The sequence below is a fragment of the Propithecus coquereli genome, unplaced genomic scaffold (genome assembly GCF_000956105.1).
Source record: "Propithecus coquereli isolate 6110/MARCELLA unplaced genomic scaffold, Pcoq_1.0 Scaffold249, whole genome shotgun sequence".
NCBI lineage: Eukaryota > Metazoa > Chordata > Mammalia > Primates > Indriidae > Propithecus > Propithecus coquereli.
The window spans coordinates 1,568,203-1,580,020 of record NW_012148052.1 but is presented as its reverse complement, the minus strand read 5'-3'; the positions used below and the strand labels follow the sequence as shown (position 1 = coordinate 1,580,020).

Here is an 11,818-nt window from a genome sequence, read left to right as displayed (position 1 = left end):
CAGCATCTTCCCTGCCCCCTTCTCATCAGTGCCTTGGGCCACTCCCACACCTTCCCTGGGGCTTTGCTCCTGCACTCTGCCCTTCTCCCCGGCACTGTCACCTGCCCCTTGCTGTCAATCATTCCAAGCAGCGCACACACGCATGAAGACCTCTCAGGTCAAACACCCACCCCCTTGACCTCACACTCCCTGCGCGCCACCTCCCCCATTTCCACGGCTTCCCTCCAGAGCCAGCCTCTTAGGACAGGGGTTTACACACACCACGTCCATGCCTCATTTCAGCTCACGCCTTCGCAATTCCATCATCATGGAAACAACTCCCATCGAAATCATTGTGACCCTCACAGGGCCCTATCGGACAGACACGTGCCTGTCCTCCCCCAGCTGGGTGTGCCCTTCTTGCATATTCCCTGATTTTGCCTCCTAGGACGTCACACTCTGCTGGGTCTCCTCCTGCTTCTCTGGCTTTTCCTTCTCAATCTCTTTTACAGCTGTGTCTCCACCCATCCTCAGGGCCCAGTTCTGCATGCCCTTTTCTTTTCTCTCTTTTCCATCTCCCCAGGTGACCCCATCTTGTCCCACAGCCCTAAATTGCATCTACCTATTGACAACTCCCCAAACTGTATTTCTACCTCAGGCCTCTCTTCTGACTGCCAGGTTCATCTGTCCAGTGGCCAAATGCTTCCCTGACCATCTCCACTTGGACTGGCACCTCAAAATTTACATGTCCACCACGTTTGGATCTCCCCTTCCCCAAACCTGCTTCTCACTCCCCTCCTCCGTCCCTCCTTGTCCCATAAATGGTGCCACCATCCATCCAGCGGTTACTCGGGCCAGAAACGTGGTGGTCATCCTCAAGTCCAGCCTTATCTTTCTCACCCCATATTTATCAGAGTCCTGTTTCTCCTTTGTCATCCTCACTGTCCCATCCCTGGTCCCAGCCACTGGAGGTCTCACCTGGACTCTTGGTATCCCACTCTCCCCACTGCCCTGGTCCTAGTCCCTATGAGAGATGGAGCAGTAGGATTTGGGGGCATAAAAAAAGGACAAAACCCAGCGTGGGCTCATGTGATGAAGGCTGGACAGTTCACTCCCCAGCCCACCGGGCCATGCTCAGAGCTACTCATCTACATAGCCAGGGAGAAACCTGAGAATTAAAGACTGAGCCAGGCACCGAGTCTCAGGAAGAAGGCAGGGCCCCAACAGCTGCGACCCACTCAGGGAGAAGAACAGTCCCCATCCAGAGCTGGGAGCCCAGGACCAGTCCTCTCTGGGTCTAAGAGCTTCTTCTTCTCTAGGAAGAGAACGAAGGGCTCTGCTCAGTGCAGGCCCTCGCCAGGGAGCTGGCAGCCCATGAGCCAGCCCTCTTCGGCATCACGTATTTCATTTTTACCTTTAACACTTGCAGGGCAGGGTGGTCAGCAAGCGATCCCCATCAAAATATCAATGGCATCTTCACAGAAATGGAAAGAAGTAATCCTAAAGTTTATATGGAACCATAAAAGACCCAGAATAGCCAAAGCCATCCTGAGCAAAAAGAACAAAACTGGAGGAATCGTATTACCTGACTTCAAATTATACTCCAGAGCTGTAGTAACCAAAACAGCATGGTACTGGCATGAAAACATACACATAGACTAATGGAACAGAATAGAGAACCTAGAAATAAATCTACACATCTATAGTGAACTCATCTTCAACAAAGGTGTCAAGAATATACATTGGGGAAAGGACAGTCTCTTTGATAAATGATGCTGGGAAAACTGGATATCCATATGCAGAAGAATGAAGCTAGATCCTTATCTCTCACTACGTACAAAAATCAAATTGAAATGGATTAAAGACTTAATTCTAAGACATGAAACTATGAAACCACTAAAAGAAAACTTTGGAGAAATTCTTCAAGACATTGGTCTGGGCAAGGACTTCTTGAGTAATACCCCAAAGCATAGGTGACCAAATCAAAATTGGACAAATGGGATCATAGCAAGCTAAAAAGTTTCTGCATAGCAAAGGAAACAATCAACAAAGTGAAGAGACAACCCACAGAATGGGAGAAAATATTTGCAAACTACCCATCTGGCAAGGGATTAATAACTAGAATACATAAGAAGCTTCAACAACTCGATAGGGAAAAAAAATCAAATAATCCAATTAAAATGGGAAAAAGGTCTGAATAGATATTTCTCAAAAGAAGACATACAAATGGCCAACAGGTATATGTAAAAATGCTCAACATTATTAGTCACCAGAGAAATGCAAATCAAAACTATAATACAATGAGATATTCATCTCACCCCAATTAAAATGGCTTTTATTAAAAAGACAGGTACTATAATAATGAATGCTGGTGATGATGTGGAGAAAGGGGAACCCTTGTACACTGTTGGTGGGGAATGTAAATTAGTACAATCATTATGGAGAACAGTATGGAAAAAACTGAAAATAGAACTACCATATGACCCAGCAATCCCATTGCTGGGTATATATCCAAAAGAAAGGAAATCAGTATATAGAAAAGATGTCTTTACTCCCATGTTTATTGCAGCACTTTTCACAATAGCCAAGATTTGGAATTAACCTAAGTGCCCATTAATGGATGAATGGATAAAGAAATTGTGGTACATATACACAATGGAGTATTACAGAGTCATAAAAAAGAATGAAATCCTGTCATCTGCAACAACATGGATGGAACTGGAGAACATGATGTTAAGTGAAGTAAGCCAAGCACAGAAAGACAAATCTCACATGTTCTCACCCATGTGGGAGCAAAATATAAAAATTGATCTCATGGAGACAGAGAGTAGAATGATGGTTACCAGAGGCTGGGAATGGTAGCAGGGAGCGGGGGATAAAGTGAGGATGGTTAATGGGTACAAAAATATAGTTGCAGTTAGATAGAATGAACAATATTTGATAGCACAACGAAGTGACTATAATCAACAATAAGTTAGGGTATATGTTAAAATAACTGTAAGAGTGGAACTGGAATGTTCCTAATACAAGGAAATGATAAATGCCTGAGGTGACAGATAATCAAATTATCCTGATAATACACATTATATATGCCTGTATCAAAATGTCACATGTATGCTATAAACATACAAAATATATATACAACTATTATATACCCACAATAATTAAAAAGAAAAAATTTTAAAGAAGAATGGTGAGCAAGCAAGAGCCCTTGGCGTCCACCCCAGACTCCTCCCACAGTGGAGGCCACCTGGCTTCGCCTTCCCCAGACTGAGCCTGATTTCAGGCTGATGGATGGGTCCTGCCTGGCCCGGCTTGGCCCTGTCTGTGTCCTTGCCCCTTCCTGCTACCCAGAGCCTCAATCTGTCTCTCAGAGTCTAAGAGCTGCTGAGCTCAGGGACCTGCCCCCTCACCTGAGATCTCAGTCAATCCCGACTCTTCCATGTTGGAGGAAGAGTCCTTCATTGAATAAACACTTTCTCTGGCACTATTCTCAGCACTGGGGATACAGTGATGAATGAAATACAGTCCCTGCCCTCTCACAGAGCTAATGGTCTGGGGGAAGAAACAGAAACATAATAGTGAATATATGGAGAAAAATAAAGCAGGGAAGGGACGGGGATAAGGAATGCGTGAATTCATAGAGGGTGGCTGGGAAGGCTTCACTGAGGGTGACTGTGGGAAGTGAGGGGACATGGGACGCTCTGGAAAAAGTGCTCCAGGCAGAGCACACAGCAAGTGCAAAGGCCCTGAGGCAGAAGCGTGTCTTACAAAGAGCAAAGAGACCACTGACTCGAGCCTGGGGAGCAGGGGGAGAGCTGCAGGCAGTAGTTAGGGAGGAGCTGGGGCCAGCACATGCAGGCCCCACGAGGGCTTCGGAGGGCACAGAGCAGGAGTGATGGAATGTGAGGATGTTAACAGGATTGCTAGTTGTTGGGCTGAGAACACACTGTAGTGGGAAAAGTGGCACCAGGAAATTGTAGGGGGACACTCTGGTCATCTAGATGACAGCTGCCAGTGCCTTGACCTAGAGGTGGGGAAAAAATGGGCAGATTCCAGATATGGTTCAAGCCTAAGTTGATAAGATTTGATGATGGATGTGAGACAGAGTGGCTCTGGGCAAACATCTAGAAAATGAAATTGCCTATGCCCAGTGTTCATCTTGCTTAACTGAATGATTGATTTTGCTTCCTTCAAAACATGCCTTTCCCCTACTTTGACCACTTAAAAGACTTCCAAACAGTCCGGGTATGGTGGCTCATGCCTGTAATCCTAGCACTCTGTGAGGCCAAGGCAGGAGGATCACTTGAGGCCAGGAGTTCAAGACCAGCCTGAGCAAGAGTGTCTCTACTAAAAATAGAAAAAATTAGCCAGGCGTGGTGGCGTGCACCTGTAGTCCCAGTTACTCAGGAGGCTGAGGCAGGAGGATCACTTGAGCTCAAGAGTTTGAGGTTGCAGTGAGCTATGATGATGCCACAGCACAGTAGCCCAGGTGACAGAGGGAGATTCTGTCTCAAAAAAAGACTTCTAAAGACACATGCAGCATGCAGCAAGTGTGGGGTGACAGACACAGTTTTCCTGCCAGTTAGACGTTTTCTAGCCTCCACACTCCCAACCCTTCCGTGGTATGTAGCTTTTGTTCCAGTTTGGCTTTTAAGAGTGGTTTACTAAAGAGTTTGTTCTTTATACCCATCCAAAAGGCTCCAACTCATTACTATTTATTTAATTCATAGTTTAATCAATTCGCTCCTCAACAAATACACAGAGGTAACAAATACCCCTAAAGACGTAATTTTAAATCTGAAGTTTGCTGCAAGATGGGACTAGGCAGAGCAGACATTTAGGCTGAAAAATCTGTTACACTTCCAGGTCTCAAATTCCAAGAAGAAATGGATTTCTGAAAAACTGTTAGAAAAGAAAATGATCCCTAATTTTTTAAAAATTAAAACTATTCTCTCCAAGCTACTATTGCATGAAACACACACACGCACGCGCACGCTTTTAAAATTACAGCTACACCATCGAACAACACGTGCTGGGTACACTGCATGAACTCTTCAGACTTGAATAAAAATAAATTCAGCTAATGAAAATACATGACATAGAAAAGTACAATTGTTAAAAATATAATACTTCCAAATGCAGCAATACTGAATTAAGTAAACTTTTAAAGTAAGTTCTTTAAGGAATGTCAGGGTCCTGAGTCACAGTTCTTCAGCATTCCACGTGCGGTGCACTAAGGATGAGCGTCATGCATAGCTGGACACGTGACGTGACACAGAGCTCGGGGCAGACGTCCATGGAGAGAGGAGTCTGGGTCATCAGCCTGTAGATGGAGCGCAGGTCACCTCGGGGGCGAGTTTAGAGGAGGAGACAGGAGCCCAGGGCTGAGGCCCGTGGGGCCGCACTGTCCAGAGATCGGGAGGTGACGGCAATCACCAAAGGCCATTAGAAAGCGCAGCCGGCCCCGGAGGAGGAAGGTCAAGGAAGACAGTGTCCTGGAAACCAAGTGGTGTGGGCTGAGTGAGGGACCAACCGTGTCAAATGCTGACGGCAGGTCAGGAAAGAAGAGAAGTGAGAAGTGACCACTGGCTTCTACAAGGTGGAGGCCACCGCTGACCTGGACGAGAGCAGCTTCTGAGGTGTGAGGAGGCCACACTAGACTGGCTCTGAGGCAGGATGGGAGGAAAGACGGGGGTGGGCAGCACAGTCGACTCCTTGTGAGTTTTTCTTTAAGGGAACAGAAGAATCTGGCAATATGGCCTTTCAGTCAAAGGAGCGTTGTTAAGGCGGAAACCTTACGCGTGGGTGTGCTACTCTGCGTGGTCCAGGAGAGCGGCGCTGGGGTGGTGAGGGGGTGGGACCCACTGCCCTCCTACACGAGGTGTGGCGGCTGAGTCTTGCAGCGGGCAGGGTCCGGCACGGACTCCTTCGGCCAAAGGCCTGCTGGCCGGGGGCAGCCCTGGGCAAGTGCATGCCCGTGAGTCACCCCACCCCACTCCCACTGGCCCAGCCAACAACTGGGCGTCTGCCCGACTGCCCTGCACTCCAGCTCCCAGCTGAGGCGGGGCTGCCCCTCTAAACCCGAGCCACTCCCTCCCCTGCCCATGGCCACCTTTCTGAGTACCCCCACCCCAGCTGGGCCTGGCCTCCCTGGATCGTACTGTCTGACCTCATCATTCCCTTCGGACCTAAGCACCACAACCCGCCCCCGCTGGGCTTGTGCGACCACTTTCAGCAGCCGGTAGCTCCTGTCAATTCCGATCTCTTCCTTGTCCCCGCCAGCCCATTGCAAGGAGTTCCCAGCTTTCCTTGCAACAAGTGAACTCGAGCTAGGACAATACAGTCACTACCCTCAAGGAACAATATAACTTTGTATGTGTGAAAACAACACTGCTTAACAAAAGAGCCCTTCTAAACCACCAAGGCGGATGCAAGGGTGCTGGCTGAGGAGCCAGCTCTTTCCTGGTGGGCACTCCCAGCAGCTGCCTGGGAAATGCAGGCCTTGTTCAGGCCTGGACGTGATGGGGATGCAGAGGGGACCCTGTGCCAGGAAATCGGTGCAATACACAGGGGTCAGTGCACAGTGTGTGCAAAGCATCGCACCAGGACCCGAGTCAAGAAGGGACTCGGGAGAGACAGGAATGGATTTTAGCACCGGTGTTATGACAGAAGTAACACAAGAACTCCAGTGGGAGGAGGGGTCTGGGAGGGTAGTTGGGGTGGGGGGCTGATTACTGGCTTCTGAGGCTGGGTAGGACTTGGCAAAGGGCAGGGCCCAGCAGGCAGCAGAAGGTGAGGTCCAACAGGAGCGGGCCAGGCTGTGGGGCCAGGACTGCCAGGCTGAGTTTAAACTGGATCCTGCAGGTAAGGCAGCCACAGAGGGCTCCGGAGTGGAGGCACGCCACAGGCAGAACCACGTTTAAAGATGCCCAGTGGCACTGACATCGAAGGCCAGGAGAGAGGGCAGCCAGTGCGGTGGCCGAGGGGGTAAGGAGAGACCACGTTGGGTCACTGACTACTTGGTGTGGACACCAGAACTTGGGGACTATTTGGGAGGGGGGAAGAAGGTGTCCGAGATGACACTAAGGTTTTGAGTTGAAGGGCTCGAGAGGTCATCTGAGATCCAGATGTGGAAGGAGACGCTGGTGCTGAGGTGGAGGGCTGGGCTGGCACAGGCTGAGCTTGAGGTGCCGTACGTCTCCCGGGCACAGATGCCCAGGAGCATCAAAACCAACGGTCTGCAGCTCAGGGGTGAGGGCCTCTAGCTGGAGACCCATGTGTAGCCACTGCACAGCGGTGCGGTTTGAAGCCAGGGAAACGGATGACATCAGCGAGGGAGAATGCCCAGGCAAGAAGAAATGAGTCCCAGCGATTGGGTCCCTGAGTTCCCCTCACGCCAAGACTGCTGACCAGCCTACCCTCCTTCTCCACCGGTCTGAGTCCTACCCGTCCTTCCAGGCCTGGCCCTGCCCTCTCCAGCAAGCCCTCTCTGGCTACCCCAGCCCCCAGGCATCCCTCTCGTAGCTGTGACAGTCTCAGCCCTGGCTGCTCCCACCTCAGCACTGGGCCTTGTGTTGGCCTTGGCACGGTCCCCAAGCACCTTGAAGGCAGGATGACAGCTAACCCCTTTGGGTCACTGCATCTTCTGGCACAGAGCACCCATCCGGCACTGATTAAATAGATCCTCCCTGATGGATTGGTGAATTGATCAATTACAGGACTGGATGTCTAGAAAAAGAGTAAGGAGGGATTAACTAGTGACAAAAAGACCCAGATGTTGGACTCACACAGCGTTTACTCTTTTGCCTCTGGCTTATTGAATCGTTACGAACTAGATCTATGTGCATCAACATGGCTACGTCTCGAAAACATTGTTGAGCAAACACAGCAGATGTACATTAAACCCACCGGAGCAGTCACTCGCACTGCCTACCAAATATTCCTGGTTTTCCCAAGCACAAGGCGGGACTGCACTTCCCTACTCCTGTGGAGTTAGGTGAGGCCGTGTGACTTGCTCTGGACAATAAATGGGACCAGAGGCTCTTGGGGCGGAAGCCTTAAGAGCCAGTGCACAGTTCTCTTCTCTTTCCTTCTTCTCTTGGCCTCCATGGGCCTGGATCCCTCAGTGGATCCGAGGAACAGAGCTCCATTGCAGACCCTTCTCAAACACGTACTGCGGTGAAATTGAAATGTTCATTGTGTTAAAAAGAAAGACAAAAATAACAGGAAGAACCGAGTGTCAGGCAAAACCCTGGTGTGCCCATAGACGGATCTATCCTGAGCAGCCTGAGCATCTAGGCAGTGTTTCAGGCTGGGGGGGCCATCCTTGGCAAGTTGGGGGGACAAGTGACTGTACGGTTTGTTGAGTGGTCGATCGGCATCCCTGGCCCTATGCCCGAAATGCCAAGGGGCCCCCGGTTATATGACAACCCTAACACCCTCCTCCTCCCCCTCCATTTCCAACCACCCCTGGGGGTGACACCAGCCCCGAGAGAACCGTAAATGTACAGGGATCTCAAGGAGCGAGGGTCGGGGGCAGGCACAGTGGGGGCCCAGATGGGACAGCCAGGCTGGGGAGAAAAGGATCCGACCGGCGACACTACACAAACCCCCTATGTGCTCAAAGTAGATGTGACAAGTTGAACTATTTTTCACAGCCAAAGGAACAAAATGAGATTATCGTGGAGGGATACAAGGTTTGAATATACCAGTGATAAAATGCACCAATGTCCATTTGTTGAGCACCTATGAACCACAGCCGTTACACCGTTCTCACAGGGTCCTCTGAAAATCCCCCAGGATATGTTATTATCCCACTTTTACAGACAAGGAAACTGAGAGTTGGAAAGGTGGGGGCTGGTCTCGGGAGGAACAGAGGTAAGTGGGACAGCCGTTGGGGGTAGGGATGACAGAATCTCTTTAGAAGGAGCTTCTGAAACAGACCAGGTGGGGCTAAGCAACGACCTGGAAGGGACAGTGGAAGAGGAGCGAGACGCAGCTTTCATCTTTCCCCTCTCAGCTGCAGGCAGACCTCGTAGGCAGAGACGCCCGGCAGGTAGCTGGACGGGGAGGCTCCTGCCAGCTGCCCTTCTGAGGCCCAGGCTTTCGCTGGGAACGAGGGCAGCAGGAGGCGGTCTCAGGGAACCAGGCCCCCCGGCTGGCAGTGCCCGCCTCTCAGGGCAGAAGCAAACCTCTCCCTGCACACGGAAGGCTGCCAAGGGGCAAGCTCCTCGGCCATCAGCTGGCACTCCGCAGCCCGCGGAGCCCCCCAGACAGCCTTGTAAGCGAGAGGCAAAGGGGCCAGTCGCTGTGACCAGACGCATCAATCCTGGGATCAAGCCTCTCTGTGTGGCCTTAAAGGACCCAATGGTAAGAAAACACGGAGACACACGAGGGCGCTCTAACCAAACAGCAGGAGAGGAAACCGCCCATCCTGGAATGGAAAGAGATTAGCATTCTGAAAGACCTCTGGTCTGGTGTTTCTCAACGGAGCTGCAATTAGTCTTCGGGGCAGCATGTTTCGGGACTGTTTGCCACCCCGACGCCCTCCCCGTCACCGTGACAACCCTGCTCCCACATTTCCAAACACCCCCTTTTCTGAGAGCCCTTGCTGGTCAGTGCCACCAGAGGGTGCCAGTGGGTGGCCCTGGGGAGTGTGGCCATCTCTGCTCGCCCACACCTTCCACTCAGACCCTGTGAGTTAGGCGCTGGCGCATGCTGGAGAATCAGAGGCTTTCATGACAGCCCATGTTGGCCGAGGCGCATGGGGACTGTCCTCTTCCGGAGGGAACTTTTCCTCCAGGTAGTTGTCCTTCAGTACCATGGCCACCCTGATCACACCAGGGACACAGACACAGGACCCTGAGACAGACGCCACGGGACCTGCTCACACACACCCCAATCCTAGGGAGCAAACACATGGCCACACAGAACACAGCTGGCACAAAACTTCCACAAAGCACGTCTGAAACGAGGCACCCTTCTCGAGCCCAGAGGGTCCCCAAAGGTGTGAGTTCTGAGACGTTTAGGTCATTAGGTTCCCAAAGACAAGCATCACAGGTAAATAACTAGGGACGATACTCAGACTATTCACCCAGTGAGCCCTGGGTCCCAGCCAGTCAGAACAGGGACCAGTGTAAACAGTAGGTGCATACAGTGCGCGATCAGCCCTGCAAACAGCCTAGTCGGCAGAGCCCGAATGCTCCGTGGGAAACCAGGATGCCAAGAGGGCTGCTGGAGGTGACTTTTCGGGAACACATGCCACCTCTTTGCATCCTTGACAAATACCCAGCATCGCCCATCCCCACCAAGGAGGCCCCCAGAGTTCTTAAACAGACGGGCCTGAGAGTCCCACCAAGGTGGTGTCTGCTGAAAGGCCGTGGGCACAGCCCTGCCAAGTGAGACGCTCGCTGCCACGGAACACAGACGGGCGCCGGCTCTTACTCCACAGGAAACAGACTATGGAAAGCAAACATGCTTCTTACCCTCCTTCGAAGATTTTGATCCTCGCCGGCTCCCCTCTCTGGGAGGCAGGAGCGTCCTCCTCCGGCTCCCCTCTCCTCTCTTCTTCCTTCTCCACTCTAGCTAGATCTTTCTGGCCTTCCGGGGAAACCAGCGAAGGGAGGTGAACCTGGCCCACCGCAGGAATGACAAAATCATTGCTGGTTAAATTTTCATCCTCAGTCAGGCACGTGGTGATAATATTGGTGCCTTCCATGGCACCACACACACACGCACCCTCAGTCTTCAACTCCTCTGTGAAGGGGTGCAGTGAGCCCCACTTTGCAGAATTAAGGAAACTGATTCCCAGTGAGAAGTCCCTTATCCAAGGCCACATGGTTAGCTGGTGTCAAAGCACTTTCGAGTTAACTCCCCACAAGACCTGTGTTTGCTATCTGTCTTTCACACGAGTCTGGGGGTCTTGGGGAGGGGCCTTCATTTAGGTCTCCTCAGTTGCCCCTGCACCCAAAACAGGGCCTGTCTCGGAGAAGATGTGTAAAGAATGTGGAACAAACAAATGAAGACTCTGTTCTGCCTTGGGAGATTAACTGGTCTAATTCTTGTTTATAGATCAGAAAGCCAAGGTCACCCAGCACGTTAAGGGCAGTGCTGGGAGCAGAGCACAGGTCTCCTGCTTCTAGGACCCTGGCCCCCTGAGCTAGTACCAGAGGCTGGGTGGCTGGCTGAGGGCCCTGAGCAGCAGGACCCCAGAGACAGGCACAGGGAGGAGGTGTGGGCTCTGGGCTGTGGGTCTAAGGATACCCACAGAGCTACAGGCCTCCATGGCCAGCTGGCTTGATGGGGAGGCTGGCATTGATCTTGTGCTTCCTGACAGCTCCCATTATCCCAAGAACATGTCCCCTAAACTGGCGGTCCCCGACACCCTGTTAGGGACTGGGATGCAGAGCTCTGCTGCCACCCCTGCCCTGGTCCATGGAAAAATTGTCTTCCATGAAACTTAGGAACCGAGGGGCCACACAGCAGGAAGTGAGTGGCGGGCAAGCGAGAGTATTTACAGTCGCTCCCCATTGCTTGCATCACCGCCTGAGCTTCACACCCCCCTTCCGTGAAAAAATTGTCTTCCATGAAACTGGTCCCTGGTGCCAGAAAGGTTGGAGACTGCTGCTCTAAACCCTCCAGTGGTGGCAGGGAGTGGGTACACTATCGTGTAGGGAACAGCAATGCTGTGCTGGGGTTTGGGGCCAGCAGTGCCAGGAGTGAGAGGCTTGTCCTACTTCATGCCACTGTCATCGAGGTCGTGAGAAGCCATGCTGTTTCCAGCCAGTGGGGGAAGCAACCATGTTTCCTGCTGCTGGGACAATCTAAGAACTTCAGT

At 51.5% G+C, this 11,818-nt stretch overlaps 1 protein-coding gene across 1 annotated transcript in view; it reads right to left on the bottom strand.

Moving 5' to 3' along the window:
- The window catches only part of HIVEP3 (human immunodeficiency virus type I enhancer binding protein 3), a 57,247-nt gene that overhangs the window by 37,248 nt on the left and 8,181 nt on the right, over positions 1-11,818 (bottom strand). Inside the window, exon 2 of the mRNA XM_012646665.1 lies at positions 10,467-10,612. Within this exon, the coding sequence (XP_012502119.1) occupies positions 10,467-10,612 (146 nt within the window). The remainder of the gene's footprint in view (positions 1-10,466; positions 10,613-11,818) is intronic.